Source organism: Xyrauchen texanus, chromosome 21 (assembly GCF_025860055.1).
Source record: "Xyrauchen texanus isolate HMW12.3.18 chromosome 21, RBS_HiC_50CHRs, whole genome shotgun sequence".
Taxonomy (NCBI): Eukaryota; Metazoa; Chordata; class Actinopteri; order Cypriniformes; family Catostomidae; genus Xyrauchen; species Xyrauchen texanus.
In genome coordinates, this window is record NC_068296.1 from 35535420 (window position 1) to 35556867 (window position 21448).

General features: G+C 41.7%; 1 protein-coding gene across 1 annotated transcript in view; it reads left to right on the forward strand.

Moving 5' to 3' along the window:
• Nucleotides 1-12231: 12231 nt before the first annotated feature.
• The window catches only part of LOC127661515 (ras GTPase-activating protein 2-like), a 75800-nt gene continuing 66583 nt past the window's right edge, over nucleotides 12232-21448 (forward strand). The window contains exon 1 of the mRNA XM_052152253.1: nucleotides 12232-12813. Coding sequence (XP_052008213.1) covers nucleotides 12756-12813 — 58 coding nt within the window. The 5' untranslated portion in view covers nucleotides 12232-12755. The remainder of the gene's footprint in view (nucleotides 12814-21448) is intronic.

Consider the following 21448-nt stretch of genomic DNA (forward strand, 5'->3'; position numbering starts at 1 on the left):
CTCAGAATTTCTTCCTTCAAGACAGCGAAGCCTGTCTTCCCGGTCGACACACACACAAGTCAGCAGACGGAATCTCCATGGAAGCGAGAAGATTCTCCGCTGCCCTGCAGTGCTCCGGCGAACATCTCTCCGCCTCGCCGCTTGACGCTTCGCTAGTGAACGGACCTCAACATCCTAATTCCCCGCAGTGCACCAGCAGGTGTATAGTATCCTTTTAATGTGTATTGTATTTGTGTGATATAAATATTATATATATAATATCTAAAAACGTCACTTACACATTCGCGTCTGTTTCAAGATGATGTTCCGTAAGTGTTCCTTGTGCGAGAGACACAACCCGCTGTCAGACAAGCATGACAGCTGCATTTTCTGTCTGGGCCGCACCCACACTGAGTCAGCACTTATAGAGACTTTCCTCAATGTGAGGACATGATTCTGAATTCGCTTCGCTCACGAATCGCCCTCGTTCAGGGGGATGATTCTGTCTCTCGCGCCCTCCCACCCGCCTCTTCTGTGATACACGAGGGTTCACATGAGGAGGCACAGCGGGGCCGCAAGATTGAGCAGGATGAATTTGAGGTGAATTTCGTCCCGGCACACGCCCCACGAGCCCCTCGATCTCTACGAAGCACGTTTCCCAGAACGCTATGCAAGATGAGGCAAAAGAATATTGTTGTTCACAATATGATTCAAAATGTTGTTTCTGTGTCTTGCCTATTCAAAATGATTTCTCAGAAACAGATCTTTTCGCATAAACACCCACACGATTGGTTTGTGTCGATAGATCTGAGTTTGCGTCGATAGATCTGATATGTACTTTCAAATCCAAATTGTACAACATCACAGGATGTTTTTGAGATTTGCTTTTGAGACAAAAGCGTATCAATTCAAAGTCCTGCACGTCGGACTGTCTTTGGCTCCTCGCACATTCACAAAGTGTATTGATGCGGGTTCTCGCCCCTCTGAGACTGGCGCAGCTTGAACTACCTCGACAATTTGCTGTTACTGCCACAATCAGAGGCTTTGTTATGCCAGCACAGACTTACTGCTTCAGCCATTTTACAGTGTCCATCTCAGTTCAAACTGGGGAGAACATATCCACTGAAACTTGTTTCAGAAAGCATTGGGATTTGTTTCCATTAGGTCTCTTACACATGAGACTTCTTCAGTGCTGGCTGAAGCGCCGTGTGCCGCGAAGTGCTTAGCACCAAGGACGCATGCGCATCACTATATCCCGCCACTGAATAGCTGCGTAGCACCACGGACAGCTCCTGTATTTTACCAGCGAGGTGTCGTGCTGGGGCAAGTTGTCACGCAGCGCCTAAAGCCATCGGCTGTATTTCTAGCCTTAAAGGCTTTTCAGTCAGAAATAGTGAGCTGTCATGTCCTGGTACACTCAGACAACATGACAGTTGTGGCATATATAAACCACCAAGGCGGAATTCAGGAGACTTCACCCTCAAAATGGATTTGGGAAATATCTGGCAAAGCAGAAATGTATCTATTTGCCTTAGCGGAGAATACCCACTGTCCCCTCTGGTACTCGAAGTCCCAAGTTGTCAGCCAGAAAGTGGTGACCACAGATGCTTCCAACACAGGTTGGGGGGCGGTGTGCAATGAATGCCCAACTTTTAGCGAGGAGGGCGTGGCACATCAACCGCTTAGAGCTATCGGCTGCTTAGAGCTATTCTAGTCTTAAAGGCTTTCAGTCAGAAATAGTGAACTGTCAAGTCCTGGTTTGCTCTGTCAACATGACAGTTGTGGCATAAACAGCCAAGGCAGAATTCATTCACCGCCACTGCCGAGAATGACGTATCACCTCCTATGGAGCGAGCATCATCTCTCCCTGAGAGTGACATATGTCCCAGGCTGCCTGAATTACAGCGCAGTCCTACTGTCATGCTATGGGGTGATACCGGGCGAATGGAGAATTCATCCTCATGCCGGATCCACAAAGTTCGAGAGGACAAGGAAAGTTGCACCGAAATGGCCAACCAGCCATGGTTTCCAGAAGTGATGGAGATGCTGTTCAGTTCTCCATGGGAAAAACCACTGAGGAGGGATCTCCTCTCTCAGGCGCAAAGCACAATCTGGTATCCCCAGGTGGAACCCGCATGTGTGACCCCTGAACGGAGCGCACTACATGCATCAGAACTGACTCCTTCAGTCATGAACACCATTTTACATGCCAGAGCACCGTCCACAAGATGCCTCTACGCACTAAAATGGAAGGTGTTTGCTGACTGGTGTCTCTCACACAGCAAGGACCCAGTAAACTGTCCCATACATGAAATTCTAATATTTCTTCAAGAGCGATTAGACGCAGGACTCAAAGTGTATGTGGCAACTATATAGGCATATCACGCACATGAAACCTACACCTCTATAGGCAAGCATGATTTAATCCTAAAGTTCCTTAAAGGAGCAAGACGATTAAACCCACCTCGGCCGGCAACAGTCCCGACTTGGGACTTAACTTTAGTCCTAAAAGCTCTCGCATGGCCCACCTTCGAGCCTTTGGACTTGATTTGTGCATGCTCTCCATTAAGACCGCACTACTGCTGGCTCTGGCCTCAGTAAAAGGTGTACATGCATTCATTATCAGTCGACAATTCATGTCGAGTTTGGCCCCGATCTTTCAAGAGCCATTGTCAAACCCAGGAGAGGCTATGTACCCAAGGTCCTGACCACACCCTTCAAAGCGCAGGTGGTTCACCTTCTGACCTTCTTACCTCCTCCATTTAATTCAGATGAGGAACAACCATTGCATTAGTTATGCCCTGTGTGGGCGCTACACGTGTATGTTGAGCACACCCACCAGTTCAGATTTTCTGATCAGCGCTTTATATGCTATGGAGGATGAACAAAAGGAATGCCTGTCTCCAAGCTAAGAATTGTCGATGCAATTACCCTGGTTTATGAGTCGCAGCATCAGACTTGCCCAATTGAGTTAAAGCACACTCAACTAGAGACATTGCCTCCTCATGAACATGGACGAATTGTGTGTCCTTACCAGACATATGTTTTGCAGCAGGATGGTCCTCTCAAAACACATTCCCAAGATTTTACAACCTAAACGTAACATCTCTTTCTTCACAAGTCCTCTCTGTTTAGAGCATTTGCTATTCATTGGCCATATACAGTGCATCTGGAAAGTTTTCACAGCACTTCACTTTTCCCACATTTTGTTATGTTTTTTTGCCTTATTCCAAAATGGATTCAATTCATTATTTTCCTCAAAATTTTACAAACAATACCTCATAATGACAACGTGAAAGAAGTTTGTTTGACTTGTTTTACTTTGCTCAATACTTTGTTGAAGCACCTTTGGTGCCAATTACAGCCTTAAGTCTTTTTGAGTATGATGCTACAAGCATGGCACACATATTTTTGGGCAGTTTCTCCCATTCTTCTTTGCAAGACCTCTCAAGCTCCATCAGATTGGATGGGGAGCGTCTGTGCACAGCCATTTTCAGATCTCTCCAGAAATGTTCAATCGGGTTCAAGTCTGGGCTCTGGCTGGGCCACTCAAGGACATTCACAGAGTTGTCCCGTGGCCACTCCTTTGTTATCTTGGCTATGTGCTTAGGGTCGTTGTCCTGTTGGAAGATGAACCTTCACCCCAGACTGAGGTCCAGAGGCTCTGGAGCAGGTTTTCATTAAGGATGTCTCTGTACATTGCTGCATTCATCTTTCCCTCAATCGAGACTTGTCTCCCAGTTCCTGCCACTAAAAAACATCCCCACAGCATGATGCTGCCACCACCATGCTTCATTTTAGGGATGGTATTGGCCAGGTGATGAGGTTTCCTCCAGACATGACGCTTGCCATTCAGGCCAAAGTTCAATATTTGTTTCATCAGACCAGAGAATTTTGTTTCTCATGGTCTGAGAGTCCTTCAGGTGCCTTTTGGCAAACATCAGGCGGGCCGTCATGTGCCTTTTACTGAGGAGTGGCTTCCGTCTGGCCACTCTACCATACAGGCCTGATTGGTGGAGTGCTGCAGAGATGGTTGTTCTTCTGGAAGGTTCTCCACTATCCACAGAGAAATGCTGGAGCTCTGTCAGAGTGACCATCGTGTTTTTGGTCACCTCCCTGACTAAGGCCCTTCTCCCCGATCACTCAGTTTGTCAGGGTGGCCAGCTCTAGGAAGAGTCCCAGTGGTTCCAAACTTCTTCCATTTACTGATGATGGAGGCCACTGTGCTCACTGGGACCTTAAAGTCCCCGTGAACCGGAAGTTGCAAACGACTTTTCTCCAGTGTTGTGACGTATTTCCGAGAGAAACGGAATACTAAATGAGGCAAAATAGTGGCCGTGGATTTTTTTTCCAACTAGCACCTGACTGGATCTAAAAAAGTAGGTGTTTCATTCAGAAATGGAGGCAGATCTTAACGCAAGTTTACAATCGGTTGTTGAGGATTACTCGCCGCCTGAAACACCGCCAGCAGTCCCCTTCCTGCAGCAGGAGGAGGAGGAAGATGAAGAAGAACAGGAACACACGGAAGATCATTTCGTCACGGGGGGAATCAGACCTTACATGTTTGAACCGGGTTTGAATGGTAAAAAGTGTTCCGTGAGTGTCACAACCAAAAATGCATCTCCTCGCCATCTCTCCTTTCACATGCTGTCAATGCTCGCAAACACACAGGCAGCCTGTCTACTGTCAGTTGGAGGGGCGTGGTTACGGATGTTAAGGAGACACCTAAACCGTCAAACCTACGTCATCAGGCAAGGTCCTCCAATGCAGAGGGGCGGGGAATTTTCTGATTTTGATTAAAGATTACGAAGCCAAAAAAATTTTTTGTGTGGATTGACTTGCATGGATGAATTGTTCACCACAAAACGATCAATTTAGGCAAACAAAGTAAGTATGGTCAATTTTTAATTCATGGGGACTTTAAATGCTGCAGACATTTCTCTGTACCCTTCCCCAGATCTGTCCCTCGATAAAATCCTGTCTCAGATGTCCACAGACAATTCCTTGGACTTCATGCTTGGTTTGTGCTCTGACATGCACTGTTAACTGTGGGACCTTATATAGACAGGTGTGTGCCTTTCCAAATCATGTCCAATCAACTGAATTTACCACATGTGGACTCCAATCAAGTTGTAGAAACATCTCAAGGATGATCAGTGGAAACAGGATGCACCTGAGCTCAATTTTGAGTGTCATGGCAAAGGCTGTGAATACTTATGTACTTGTGATTTTTTTGTTTTTTATAAATTTGCAAAGATTTCAAAAAACTTTTTCACTTTGTCATTATGGGGTATTGTTTGTAGAATTTTGAGGAAAATAATGAATGTAATACATTTTGGAATAAGGCTGTAACAGAAAAAAATGTGGAAAAAGTGAAGCGATGTGAATACTTTCCAGATGCAATGTAAATATTTATTACTTTTGCGCTTCACTTTAAGTACGGGCTCCCCATCATTTACACAACCACCTGCATTCAGGCCGTTATAATTACCATAAAGTCACAAGCACTTTCATTATAAATAAACTCCCTTCCCGACTGGGTTCATAAGGAGTTAATTATACCATATGACTTTAGTTCATTTATTCGTTATGAGCGCTCTCTTCCTGGCCATCATGAGGATCACTCACTGCGGCATGCTCATCTTATGTCGTCCCATAAGACTGCGCCACCATGTTTCCTCTCGGGAAGTTATGTCGTGTTGTGCGGCGTGATGGGATTCTGTTCCCCATTTGCGTTAATACGCAATGTCAAGTGGACTGAGTCGTAAGGGAACGTCTCGGTTACGTACGTAACCTCGGTTCACTGAGACGAAGTGAACGAGACATTGCGAATGCTAGCCGTACTAAAAGACTCAAGCGTTCTTGAGGCACGAGTGATGCGCTCCTTGTTCTCAGTCAGAAATTCTGAGGAAATGGTGTCTGTGCACGTGTTTTTATAGCGGTCAGTTTTGCGCCAAAACAGGCGGGCTCAAACACCATAGCCAATATCAAAATATTGCCGTTATTATAGAGAGGTTTCAAATAGATCATGTATGAAGGCACTCCCTATATGCGTTAATACACTATGTCTCGTTCCCTTCATCTCAGGGAACTGAGGTAACGTACGTAACCGAGACGTTTTTGAGTCATTCCACGAAACCGGTACGATTTGGACCTACACATTTTTTGATTTTTTACCACTATATATTACTTTTCTGAACACCCCACAACATTAATGACATATTTAACTTCAAGAAAAACATATTTTCCCACCTCAGGCATCAAATCCCCAAAATGTATTTGTAATGAAATCAACATTTTCCTATTAATCAGATGTCCCTCACACTAATTTAGTAATTGCAAATATAAAAGTTACATAAAATCTCACACTTTTGCTATACTAAAGCCTGAAATGGGCACTTTTTGTGACAGCAACCTCATAATTTTTTTATCAAATATGTGGCTAAACTCCAGAATTTGAACTAAAATCAGTATTCTTATGATTGCTCTAAACATTCTAGACTAAGTTCAACAAACATTAAATTAAATTAAATAAACGTAAAAATATAATTAATAAAAACGTACGTATGACAGGGTTGAGACTAGGGTAACGGGGTTGAAGAGACAAATACAGCTTAACATATAAATAGATTTTTTTACTCAAATTGACTGTAATATTTTCTAGAAACACTGTATTTCATTATGTAACAAAGAAAGACAGCAAATATAAATTGCAATTGAACTGAGTTTTATTAACCCGACTGCAGGAAAACAATAACATAGTATACATTAGAACTGACTGAAGAGGTCCTCAAAATAAAACATATAACTTTTGTTTTTTTGATGTCTGTGTGTGAGCGTGTGTTTGTGTTTGTGCGTGTACACGTGGCATTCAAAGTCTGGCCCACACCTCTTTCAAGATCTCCACATGGCGCTTTGTCACAGGCTTTGGGGGTGGAATGATTTCAAGGACGTCATCAAACAGGTACCAGAGGATATCATCCCGAGCCGGCCAGAAGAATCGGTTTGGCCCAACACGATGCATACATTTCACTTGGACATGCATTTCATCTGTGCTAAGGATGATGCCTGGATACAGCTCTTGATCATATCTGAGCATGCACCACTGCCCAAGCAGCTCTGGACTTCCCCACTGGATTTCCTTTTCTGGCTGTGGCTGTGGATTCCATTCACTGGCTGGCTGTGGCACAGGCACAGCAGTTGGTACCTTCCGGCCAAAACTGAAACACTGTGTGTTGAAGCACTTGCAGTTAAACTGCTTCTGTGTTGTGCATATGCAGCTGACATCAAATCAAATCAAATCAAATCAAATCACTTTATTGTCACACTACCATGTACACAAGTGCAACAGTAGGTGAAATTCTTGTGTGCAGTTCCGAGCAACATAGCAGTCATGACAGTGACGAGACATATACCAATTACAATAAACAACATACTTACACAAAACAATTTACATATCAAATGTACACATACTTACACAAAACAATTTACAAATCAGATGTACACATACTTACACAACACAATAATTATATACAATGCAGAATATAGAACAGAATATACAATACAATACAATAAGTGGGAGTATATGAAATATATATGTGTATATATATATATATATATAGCAGTTGTATTGAGGAGAATATGTTGACAGTCCAGTGTGAGATTATAGCTGAATAAAGTGCAGTGCTAATTATTGATCCTGATAGATCAAGAGTTCAACAGTCTGATTGCTTGGGGGAAAAAGCTATCATGTAGTCGGCTGGTGCGGGTCCTGATGCTGCGATACCGCCTGCCTGATGGTAGCAGTGAGAACAGCCCATGACTTGGGTGACTGGAGTCTCTGATGATCCTCCGAGCTTTTTCACACACCGCCTGGTGTATATGTCCTGGAGGGAGGGAAGCTCACCTCCGATGATGTTCCTGGCAGTTCGCACCACCCTTTGCAGGGCTTTGCAGTTGTCTTGCGGTGCTATTGCCGTACCAGGCGGTGATGCAGCCAGTCAGGATGCTCTCTACAGTGCTGGTGTAGAACCGTGTGAGGATGTGGTGGTTCATTCCAAACTTCCTCAGCCGTCTCAGGAAGAAGAGGCGCTGGTGAGCCTTCTTCACAACGGCCTCAGTGTGGACGGACCATGTGAGTTCCTCAGTAATGTGGACACCGAGGAACTTGAAGCTGCTGACTCTCTCCACCGGTGCTCCATTGATGGTGATGGGGCTGTGTTCTCCGTCTTTCTTCCTGAAGTCCACAACAAGCTCCTTGGTTTTACTGACGTTGAGGGAGAGGTTGTGCTCCTGACACCAGCGTGTCAGAGTGTGCACCTCCTCTCTGTAGGCTCTTTCATCATTGTCAGTGATCAGACCTACCACCGTCGTATCGTCAGCAAACTTAATGATGGCATTGGAGCTATGTGTTGCCACACAGTCATGTGTGTACAGGGAATACAGGAGTGGGCTGAGAACACAGCCCTGCGGGGCTCCAGTGTTGAGGGTCAGTGATGAGGAGGTGTTGCTGCCCATTCTAACCACCTGACGTCTGCCTGACAGGAAATCCAGGATCCAGCTGCACAGCGAGCTGTTTAAGCCCAGAGCCCGGAGTTTCTCATCAAGCTTGGAGGGCACTATGGTGTTGAATGCTGAGCTGTAGTCTACAAACAGCATTCTCACATATGTGTTCCTTTTTTCCAGGTGGGAGAGAGCAGTGTGTATGGTAGATGCAATGGCATCATCAGTGGAGCGGTTGTTGCGGTAGGCAAACTGCAATGGGTCCAAAGAGGGGGGCAGAACAGAGCAGATGTGATCTCTGCTTAACCTCTCGAAGCATTTGCTGATGATGGGGGTCAGAGCAACAGGACGCCAGTCATTTAAGCATGTGATTATAGCTTGCTAGCACGGTGTATCAGTTCTCCTGGAGCCAGAGTAATCACCTGGTGGATTCTCATTGTTCCCAGGACTGCTGGTATTTGCTGCGGCATTTTCTCCATTGCAATCTCAATATCCTCACTCTTCACAAAGAACAGTTTCACTGTTGTGTTTGTCTCGGTCAAGGCCTTGAACAGCTTGTGTGCATCTGGGATATCACGTCCCTTTGCCACCATCATGTCAGTGGTTCTTTTTAAGGCTCCCCCGATGCCATCCGGGGCTCCTTTGCTGTGACTAGCCTCAAAAAAATTCCAAGAGCCAGCCTTGAATCCTCTTCTGTCTAATTCTGTGCTAAAAAGGGAGAAGTTGCCTCGTTGCTTGTACTGAGTACAGGGGCCATCACTAAAAAAGTGCAGCACAGACACTTGTGGATGTGTGGCCTGAAGGTAATCCAGCACTGGATTGAGGTGTTGCCAAATTGCTGGAGGGCCTTTATGTCTGCAGGGGGAGATGGTGCTGAAGCACACAGGCTCTGGTTTTCCACCAACATACAACACCCCTGTATGCAGAGTGGCCTGCTGGTGTGAAGCCCCAAAGTGGACTGCTTGGATCTGGGAGCTGTATTTGCAGCTGTAATTTTCTGAAAAGTCAATATGTATCAAGGCCTCTTCCCCTGACATGTTCCTCTTCAATTCGCGGGAGAAGGCATAGGCCTACTGCTGCTTGATATTGAAGTGATGCTGTTTGAACCGCTGTATGTAGGTGTGGAACAGTTCAGTGAGGTTCTCCTGTGTCCCCTTCACAGATTTCTTGATGGTGACCTTGACAGTTGACCTCTCTTCTCCCTCTTTCTTTTTATCCATCTCTTTATCTTCTGTTACCCACTGGGTGAAAGACACTTTGTTCATACTGTTATATGTACTGGAAATTGGGACACTCTTGTCTTTGCAGTGTACACACTCTCCGTACATACAGCACTTGTTGGAAGAGTTGCAGCACACCTTCTCTACCAAGTTTTCAAGATTGTTAGTCTCAATAAGTTTTAGCTGATTGAGCTTCTCAGCCACAAAGCTCAGATTTTCATGCAGCTTACACATTACATGCAACCTAAACAACAAATAGTAGGCTACTTTTATTAACTACACTTTGAATTTTCTAACACTTTCTAACACTCAGCCTAGTAATTTCTACAACTCTTAACTGCTCACTGTTGCTCTACCTTAAAGATCCTGGCCGTGGATGACGTTTCTCAGTGCTTCTCTCCTCTCCTTGCTTCTTTTGTAAGCTGCTCTCCACTTTCTACGCTTCAGCCGCTGTTGTCTTTTACTTAACTCATTGATACCTTTCTTTTTTCCTGTCTCTACATTTTTTCTCCATCTCTGGCGTTCATTTTGCAGATATTTCTCCCTTTTTTCAGGATCAGCATTTAGCCGTGCATGATACTGCCTCTGCCTTTCTGCCGCTGTTGTCGGTGCCATCACAGACTCATAGATGTCTGTAGATGTTTAATTTGATATTATTAAATCAAACATTCTTTCAGAGCAATTTACTTAACACTGAGATATGAAAATAAAGGCAGTAATATAATAATTCATTTAAATTACTGGATAACTTCAGAACCAAAGTGTTAAAAACACAACCCCATCACAATCTCACAACCCCGTTATGATCAAAGAAGTAACGGGGTTGAGTGTGACGGGGTTGTGATTTTTTTGCTCAAAATGGCCACTGCTCTACATGTAGTGAATAAAAGGAGAGCACATGGCATGCATGATATTAAGGAATTGTGTATATTGTTGAAATAACAAAGATAAGTTTCACAAGTAATAGTTTTCTATCTTTATTTGATGTAACGGGGTTGAGTCGTTGAGCTTGACAACCACAATATCACAATATATAAATAAGTTATAAGTATAATGAAGGTGGTAACTTGCCGGTGTCTGCATTGAATGTTGTTCAGAAGACTTCTATGATGTCACTTCCTGTTATTGATGCCACATAAGGATCAGTCCATTATTTTTATGGGGGGAGAATGATTTGCGTAAAGGGGTTGAGGGGTTACTGAGGTACGGGACTAAATAATGTGATTTTAATGAATAATCATGAACTTACTTTAAAAAAAAACATTAACAGCAAAAAAGCACAGATAGATATTTATGGGAATGGCAATATGTATGGACTTTTTTCTAATTTTATTGTTCATATCCCAAGTACACTTTCATAGAAGGCCATGAGGGACATGACAAAATAGGTGGTGTCAACTGAAAAAAATAAGATAATTTCTAATATAAAGATAAAATGTATGTCATGTTTTCAACTTTTATTAAAGGAGACATTTCAATTGATTCAAAAAACTTTTTAAAATAGATTTTGGTGACCCAATAGATAAAATACACTTAAAAAGGTCAGAGGGACTCAAATCATACCGGTTTCGTGGAATGACTCTTTTACTATAGTAATATTGCAGTAACCATGACTGTATTATACATTTATTGTGTGTTTACTATGGTTTTCCTCCATAGTTCACCTATGTTTACTGTAGTAAAACATTTTCTTAACCTATAAAAAAAGTAGCTTTGGTTTTATTACAGTAACTATATTTGAACTTCCTGTAAAAAATATGACAACAAGATTTACCATGGTTTTGACTACAGTAGCCATATTTTAACTATGGTATTTGTGGTAAAACAGTAGTAATAATACAGGAAAACCAAAACTAAATCATAATAATTCTGCCAAAAAAAACATGATTAGTTTTACTATAGTAACACGATGGTTAATTTGTGGAACATGCACCATGGCTCTTGCAACAAATCGGTTACAAGGTTACTGTAGGTTTAATATAGTTCACTAAACCTGTTTAAAATAAGTTTGTGGATATGGATTTAATAAAAATGCATAGTTCAACTATGGTTACTATAGTAAAACCATGGTTTTATTTTTGTGAGGGAACACAAAATAATTGCAAGGTACACAAACTCTTGTGAAGGGGAATGCACAAATATTTCAGAAAATGTATTTTCCCCCGTCCTCTATGGGGCTCTGTAAGTTTGGTGTCATAGAAAGAGGGTTAAGGGTTGTATTTCATTATATATTATTTTTTATTTTGCAAGTACTTTTTATTTAAAGCTACAATAAAGATTAAAGATTTCAAATAAACTACCTAATATATAGTTTTGGGTGTAATCCAATTACAAATTAATTAGGTGCTGTAATCGAATTACCTATTTAATAAAAATATTTTTTTTGTGTTTAGTTTGGAAGTAATGAAAAAGTTAATGGTTTATATCAAATAACAAACAGTGTAAACCCAGACACTTCTGCACTCTTTTTTCATCTACCCACACTCAAAACCTAGATGACTACTTAGACAGTGTTTGCATTACATGTGCCTACAATGTTGTATTGGTAGGCAGCTCACTAGATTTTGACATGCAAAGCCACTCAAATAGCACTTATTCACTTATTTAGCGAGAAGATTCCATTAAATATACAACTGAGGATTAAAGTCAAAACAAAGTCTATCAGATTATTAGCAGATTTCCATTGCTTTAAAATCTTCCCACACAATGACTGTGTCTCAAGACCTAGTGAGCTACCTACCAAGACATAATTGTGGTTGTCTCGGCAGGAAGCTCACTCCCTTTTGAAGCGCAGCAGCCACATGAGCCTTTCCTCCGAGTTCATCTGCTCTATCGCTCATCCTCCACTAGGGCTTCCGTTTGTTTTGACTAAAACGATGCTGCTGCTGCTGCCGCCTGTGTGAAGTTGATTCACACAAATCCCCGGTCTGGCGTCGCGACCAATCGAGCTGCTGAGCCGGTGACGCTGCGGAGGGCCGTCCGTCAGTGCGCTTGCATTCATAAACGGATGTGATAAGTGTTGAATGTACTGTACAGAGACGAAACTTGCGGACCATGGCGGAAGAAGACGACACGAAAATCCGGATTTTGCAGAGCCTCCGAGGAAAGATCTGTAAGTGCGACACACTGCTTGTACGGCGAGGTTTCGTGTGTGAATGCGTGTTTAGAGGCTTTAGGAACGAAAGAACCAGAGCGAAAAGGATCGGGCACGGGGGAGAAGAGGGGCGCGGCAGGAGCAACACACACACACACACACACACACACACACACACACACACACACACACACACACACACACACACACACACACACACACACACACACACACACACACACAGGGCTATTGGATGGGGCGCTGAAAAAACAGAGCTGTTTGCCACATTTTAAGCACATTCCCCGTGGTTACGATGTATATAGTTCACATTGTAAGGGATATTTTACAGATTAATCGTATTTAAATCAGCAGTTACAGATAAATATCCAGCCTTTGCCCATGATTTGTAAGTTAGCCGTGGTGTTGCTAACGTGCTCTATAGCCTGTTTCCCCATTACAACCGCCTTATTTACTTTTATATGCATTTATCTGTGTAATCTGGTTCTTTATGCTGCCATTCGAACTAATGTGTTGTTCGTTGTCACTGGAGCTGGCGTTTAGTGGATTCATTCTTACCCGGACTGATGTTGCGAGGGACGGTGGGATACTCGACGAAATTGGACAAATTCTGCGCTGGACGGAAGTTGTTGCATCGCATTAAATACGCGAACTCTGTGACAAATAGTTTATATGTGTAATTTCCTTATTTTATTTTACAGTTTGGTGTGGTTTACGTGTAATACAAAGTAAAACGTGGTAAATTTGAAATGTAGTTGTCATTATGACTTGCTAGGTTACTAAAAGTATGACAAAACATACACATTTTCATCACAATACAATAGTTACTACAGTTAATAAAAAGGTATTAACTTTGTATTAGCAGCTATTGTCAATAAAAAAAGAAATTAAAATGAAAGAACGATTCGGAAAGCTGCTTACACTGTTTGAAGGAGATCCCATATTAGTGTATTGTGATTTTGACAGTAATAATAATAATAACAGTGGTTAAATAGGCCTTATTTTTGTCAGGGAGTGAGAGGATAGCTATAGGATGTGAGATAAAGTGCCGGCTTGTACCAGGGAATTACTAGCCTAACCCAAAATACCAAGAAGTTCCAAGGTACAACTATTGTTTTTTGCAGGTAGTACCGTAGTAATACCATGGTTGTACCACAGCATTCTTGGAAGTTCCTTGAAAAACCATGTAAATACCATGGTGTTTTATTATCATTATCATTCTGCACATTGGTGTCAAAGTACTAGTATATTATCTTCTGAGTCCATCACTTACCATGGTATGGTCAAAGTACTTTTTACTTGTTTATTAGGGATATGACAAGTGATATTGAAACTATCAGGCAAATGGAAGGTCGTCATGTGTCTGAAATAAAATAAGCCGGTTATCGACTGCTTTTCAATCTAAGGAGGATTCCTAATAGTTTGAGTTTATTTTATGTGGTAAACTTAAGATAACTTTATTTAAACATACTGCATATGTTCATAACATCGGCACTTATGTTTTGTTTTTTATTGTCTCCCACCCAAAAAAAAAAAAAAGAAAAATTGAACTGAAACCTTCAGTGTTGCAAGTGACTTCGTGGTAAATCAAAAAAATGTGGTTTTAAGCTCACTGGAAGCCTCATCCATATGATATTGCTTAAGTCAACTGAAGTAGTATAACTCATAATTTTTACAGCATTATTAAAACCCTTTTATAATCCAAATATAACAGGTCAAATTTCATCTTCACATGTGTTGTTGTTAAGGACATTTTTTTTTAATTGTCTGTTTGAAACGTGTATGATTGTGTGAAAAACATTCCTACATGCTACAAAAATAACATGCTTGTTAGGAAGAATTGAGGAAAAGGCTAGGTAGTTTACTTTTACTTTATCTTATGTTTTAGACAACTTCTGGGCAATTCTCACAAAACCCGTCACGAAAATATCCTGGTACTATTTTACTTCAAAATCAAAAGAAAGAAATAAGAAATACAATTTTGAATTAAGAAAATTATTTTTGTGTGTCATAAATATTTTTTCATTGCTACAGTATTTTCAGGACAGTTACACACATTTTACCGCCATATTCTCATTACCTCAATGCAAGAGAAGTTGGTCATGATATCCTCTTTACATCATTAGTCACGGTCACACATGCAGCCTTTTCCAGAAAATTACATACAATTTCCAGTTTAGAGGTCATGTGTGAACACGGCCCTCTTGAAAATACTGGTAAATTTTGCTCTGACAAATTTCCTTTATTCTAAGTTTTATCATTACCTCTACATTTCCTTATTGATTGTATGTGTGAACAGCACATTTAGTACATTTAACAGTAAAGGCAACCCAACAATTTTCCTGTAATTTACCTGGTTGCTTGAGTGAACGGGCTACAGTAAAAAAAAAAATATAGTTAAATTTTTCACTCTTTGTTATATTGCAACCATTTGCTAAAATCATTTAAGTTCATTTTTTTTCCTCATTATTGTACACACAGCACCCCATATTGACAGAAAAACACAGAATTGTTGACATTTTTGCACATTTATTAAAAAAGAAAAACTGAAATATCACATGGTCCTAAGTATTCAGACCCTTTGCTATGACACTCATATATTTAAAGTCCCCGTGAACGGGAAGTTGCAAACGACTTTTCTCCAGTGTTGTGACGTATTTCAGAGAGAAACGGAATACTAAATGAGGCAAAATAGTGGGCGTGGCTTTTTTTTCCAACTAGCACCTGATTGGATCTAAAAAAGTAGGTGTTTCATTCAGAAATGTAGGCAGATCTTAACGCAGACCTTGGCCAGATCTGTGCCTTGTCACAATTCTGTCTCTGAGCTCTTCAGGCAGTTCCTTTGACCTCATGATTCTCATTTGCTCTGACATGCACTGTGAGCTGTAAGGTCTTATATACACTCACCTAAAGGATTATTAGGAACACCATACTAATACTGTGTTTGACCCCCTTTCACCTTCAGAACTGCCTTAATTCTACGTGGCATTGATTCAACAAGGTGCTGAAAGCATTCTTTAGAAATGTTGGCCCATATTGATAGGATAGCATCTTGCAGTTGATGGAGATTTGTGGGATGCACATCCAGGGCACGAAGCTCCCGTTCCACCACATCCCAAAGATGCTCTATTGGGTTGAGATCTGGTGACTGTGGGGGCCATTTTAGTACAGTGAACTCATTGTCATGTTCAAGAAACCAATTTGAAATGATTCGAGCTTTGTGACATGGTGCATTATCCTGCTGGAAGTAGCCATCAGAGGAAGGGTACATGGTGGCCATAAAGGGATGGCCATGGTCAGAAACAGTGCTCAGGTAGGCCGTGGCATTTAAACGATGCTCAATTGGCACTAAGGGGCCTAAAGTGTGCCAAGAAAACATCCCCCACACCATTACACCACCACCACCAGCCTGCACAGTGGTAACAAGGCATGATGGATCCATGTATTCATTCTGTTTATGCCAAATTCTGACTCTACCATCTGAATGTCTCAACAGAAATCGAGACTCATCAGACCAGGCAACATTTTTCCAGTCTTCAACTGTCCAATTTTGGTGAGCTCTTGCAAATTGTAGCCTCTTTTTCCTATTTGTAGTGGAGATGAGTGGTACCCGGTTGGGTCTTCTGCTGTTGTAGCCCATCCGCCTCAAGGTTGTGCGTGTTTTGGCTTCACAAATGCTTTGCTGCATACCTCGGTTGTAACGAGTGGTTATTTCAGGCAAAGTTGCTCTTCTATCAGCTTGAATCAGTCGGCCCATTCTCCTCTGACCTCTAGCATCAACAAGGCATTTTTGCCCACAGGACTGCCGCATACTGGATGTTTTTCCCTTTTCACACCATTCTTTGTAAACCCTAGAAATGGTTGTGCATGAAAATCCCAGTAACTGAGCAGATTGTGAAATACTCAGACTGGCCCGTCTGGCACCAACAACCATGCCACGCTCAAAATTGCTTAAATCACCTTTCTTTCCCATTCTGACATTCAGTTTGGAGTTCAGGAGATTGTCTTGACCAGGACCACACCCCTAAATGCATTGAAGCAACTGCCATGTGATTGGTTGATTAGATAATTGCATTAATGAGAAACTGAACAGGTGTTCCTAATAATCCTTTAGGTGAGTGTAGACAGGTGTGTGGCTTTCCTAATCAAGTCCAATCAGTATAATCAAACACAGCTGGACTCAATTGAAGGTGTAGAACCATCTCAAGGATGATCAGAAGAAATGGACAGCACCTGAGTTAAAGTCCCCATGAATTCAAAATTGACCATACTTACTTTGTTTGCCTAAATTGATCGTTTTGTGGTGAACAATACTGCCCTACAAAGGCAAAACGCCGTAACATCATGTTTGGTCAAAAATGAGTTAATGTCATTTTTGGGGTATTCAAGACCTCCTTTATCATGTGAATAAATATTGTGAGTCAATTTGATTGTTTTAACGAGAAATTACAGGGCTATGACAACCGTAACATCCAAAACCATACGAGAAACCACAGCAGAACGCCGTAACAGTTGTTACGGCTCTTAGCCTTTGTTCCGGCACGCTTAAATTGAGTTAAGGTGTTCTGACTTTGTTTCGCCTGGTATCAAGAGAGATGTTACGGTGCCGCTGTGATGTTACTGTACTCTGGCTTTGTCATACTGTCAAAGATTACCGCTCTTTTATTGTCACCAAACCGCGTAACATACACACGACACATCTTTGAAATAAAGTGTAGACTGCCGACTGCTTGTTTGTATTATTACTCTGCGATAGCGATGTGATAGGGCGATGGTTCAGATCTGTCAATGTCAGTGACAGCCCGGAGCTTGCTAAATTTAATCTGTGTCACGTAAATTAGCGCTAACGTTGACGCTGACACTCGCCTCACATCAGATGCTGAAAACCAAATATTAAATGCAGAGGCATCCTACCTTTCCATGCAATCCGATATAATCCATAGAATATATAATCCATAGCAATGCACGTCATCTGCTGTATCCACAACAATCCATACGTGTTTGAGCCATATTTCCTTCTTGCAGGTGTTCACGCCAGATTTTACAGCTGGTTATCGCTAACGTCCGTACAAAGTAGGCTAACCTAAATAGTAAAAGTAATTCCAACTTTTTTCGGTATACTCTGTCTATATTATCTCAGAAGTAAAAAGTAGTAATCCAAGTCGAGTTCGTTGACTGAGCATCTTGAGCAGTTTGGTGGCCCTTAACCCTTTAACTGTCACCCCTCCCCCTTTTTTCACATAGACATGAAAATCACTATCCAAACTTAAATGGTTGTATTTCAAGAATGCTTTGTCATATATACCTATGGACAAGTTGTGTTCCAAATTTTAGGTTGATATCTCAAAAAATTAGCTTGCAGTAAGATTATATTTGGGCGCAGTAAAAAACTTGGAATGAGCAGTCTCTAATCTCTAATGTATTGATCCAATGTTTAATTATTTATTACTCTATATCTTGCATTTAAATACATATACCTTTGTATTCAATTATAATTAAATTATATTTATTGTGAAAATATTTATTGTATTTATTCATACTGTACATACTGTACTGCAAAGTAACTTATCTGTTATACTGTTTAACTGTGTTATTGTTGCCGCACTATCCTGATCATTATAGCACTAAATAGGAACAACCAAAGGTCTTCTATATAATTTAAAACAAATACCATGATGACTAGACCTTGGTTAGGTGTTCTTATAATGGATGTAAGTATGGTGAACAGCAAGTAAATATTGATTATATGTCAGTTACGGCCTTTTGCCTTTGCATGACTCCTGATTTTTGGCACATGATACAAAGGCAGAGTACAGTAACTGCCAAACAAGGGTCAAAGGTCAATTTTGAGCTCAAGATTTTTTGCATACAAACATTTCTTCAGTATAGCAACTAGTTGTGAAATTTTGGGAGTCCTACCTATAATACTTTTGTCTGGACAAAACAGAAACTTTAAAGTAATTTTTCTCAGTTTCACACTCTAGTGAGTTAAGGTCTTTTGCTTTTGCAGGGCAGAATTCGTCCATGCAAGTCAATCCACACAAAAAAAAAATTTGGCTTCGTAATCTTTAATCAAAATCTGAAAATTCCCCGTCCCTCTGCATTGGAGGACCTTGCCTGATGACGTAGGTTTGACGGTTTAGGTGTCTCCTTAACATCCGTAACCACGCCCCTCCAACTGACAGTAGACAGGCTGCCTGTGTGTTTGCGAGCATTGACAGCGTGTGAAAGGAGAGATGGCGAGGAGGTGCATTTTTGGTTGTGACACTCACGGAACACTTTTTACCATTCGAACCCTCCGCATGTAACGGCTCAAACATGTAAGGTCTGATTCCCCCCGTGACAAAATGATCCTCCGTATGTTCCTGTTCTTCTTCATCTTCCTCCTCCTCCTGTTGCAGGAAGGGGACTGCTGGCGATGTTTCAGGCGGCGAGTAATCCTCAACAAACTATTGTAAACTTGCGTTAAGATCTGTAATAGAGCAATAGAGCATCTTTGGGATGTGGTGGAACGGGAGCTTCGTGTCCTGGATGTGCATCCCACAAATCTCCATCAACTGCAAGATGCTATCCTATCAATATGGGCCAACATTTCTAAAGAATGCTTTCAGCACCTTGTTGAATCAATGCCACGTAGAATTAAGGCAGTTCTGAAGGCGAAAGGGGGTCAAACACAGTATTGGTATGGTGTTCCTAATAATCCTTTAGGTGAGTGTATATAAGACCTTACAGCTCACAGTGCATGTCAGAGCAAATGAGAATCATGAGGTCAAAGGAACTGCCTGAAGAGCTCAGAGACAGAATTGTGGCAAGGCACAGATCTGGCCAAGGTTACAAAAAAATGTCTGCTGCCCTTAAGGTTCATAAGAGCACAGTGGCCTCCATAATCCTTAAATGGAAGACGTTTGGGACGACCAGAACCCTTCCTAGAGCTGGCCGTCCGGCCAAACTGAGCTATCGGGGGAGAAGAGCCTTGGTGAGAGAGGTAAAGAAGAACCCAAAGATCACTGTGGCTGAGCTCCAGAGATGCAGTCGTGAGATGGGAGAAAGTTGTAGTAAGTCAACCATCACTGCAGCCATCCACCAGTCGGGGCTTTATGGCAGAGTGGCCCGACGGAAGCCTCTCCTCAGTGCAAGACACATGAAAGCCTGCATGGAGTTTGCTAAAAAACACTTGAAGGACTCCAAGATGGTGATAAATAAGATTCTCTGGTCTGATGAGACCAAGATAGAATTAAGGCCAAAAAGCTCTAAGTGGTATGTGTGGAGAAAACCAGGCACTGCTCATCACCTGTCCAATACAGTCTCAACAGTGAAGCATGGTGGTGGCAGCATCATGCTGTGGGGGTGTTTTTCAGCTGCAGGGACAGGACGACTGGTTGCAATCGAGGGAAAGATGAATGCGGCCAAGTACAGGGATATCCTGGACGAAAACCTTCTCCAGAGTGCTCTGGACCTCAGACTGGGCGAAGGTTCACCTTCCAACAAGACAATGACCCTAAGCACACCGCTAAATTAACGAAGGAGTGGCTTCACAACAACTCCGTGACTGTTCTTGAATGGCCCAGCCAGAGCCCTGACTTAAACCCAATTGAGCATCTCTGGAGAGACCTGAAAATGGCTGTCCACCAACGTTTACCATCCAACCTGACAGAACTGGAGAGGATCTGCAAGGAGGAATGGCAGAGGATACCCAAATCCAGATGTGAAAAACTTGTTGCATCTTTCCCAAAAAGACATGGCTGTATTAGATCAAAAGGGTGCTTCTACTAAATACTGAACAAAGGGTCTGAATACTTAGGACCATGTGATATTTCAGTTTTTCTTTTTTAATAAATGTGCAAAAATGTTAACAATTCTGTGTTTTTCTGTTAATATGGGGTGCTGTGTGTACAATAATGAGGAAAAAAATGAACTTAAATGATTTTAGCAAATGGCTGCAATATAACAAAGAGTGAAAAATTTAAGGGGGTCTGAATACTTTCCGTACCCACTGTATATATTATTTACATTTTAATGTACTTCATAGTAGTGCTCTCTTGGTACTGCCTTTCATTTTCGCTGATTTTAATTTAGAAAGATCATTGTACAACAGCATCTATTTTAATGTAAAATTGTAAAAAAGTGATTGTGTGAAAGTAATGAGAAGAATCATCATTGAAAACAATGGGAATAGTAAATGTAAAACATCCGACATGTTGCGGTAATGAGCATTAGGCTGGTAATATGTGCTTAACTGTCCAGAATTTAATGTCACAATGCAAAAAATCTTAATGATCCTAAATGTATGCTTTGTTCCCTTATGACTAAGTACACTTGCATCACTAAGCTGACAGTAGGGGGAGTGTCCTTCTATGTGACCTAATTGATACCTTTCTACAATAACGTCAATTCTAAAGTTGGCTATGGTGTATAAGCTTCACCCTTTTAGGCGGTATAAAAGCAAGCGCACAAACACCATTTCTAAGAATGCTCTTCCTTCAAGACAGCGATTCATCTCTCGTCTAGAAGCCTTCTACTACTTGCTGACTCGACTTACACAAGTTAGCGTGCGGGATCTTCACGGCAACGAGAAGAATCTCCGCTCCTCTGCAGTGTTCCAGAGAAAATTTACTCCACCTTGCTGCTTGCTGCT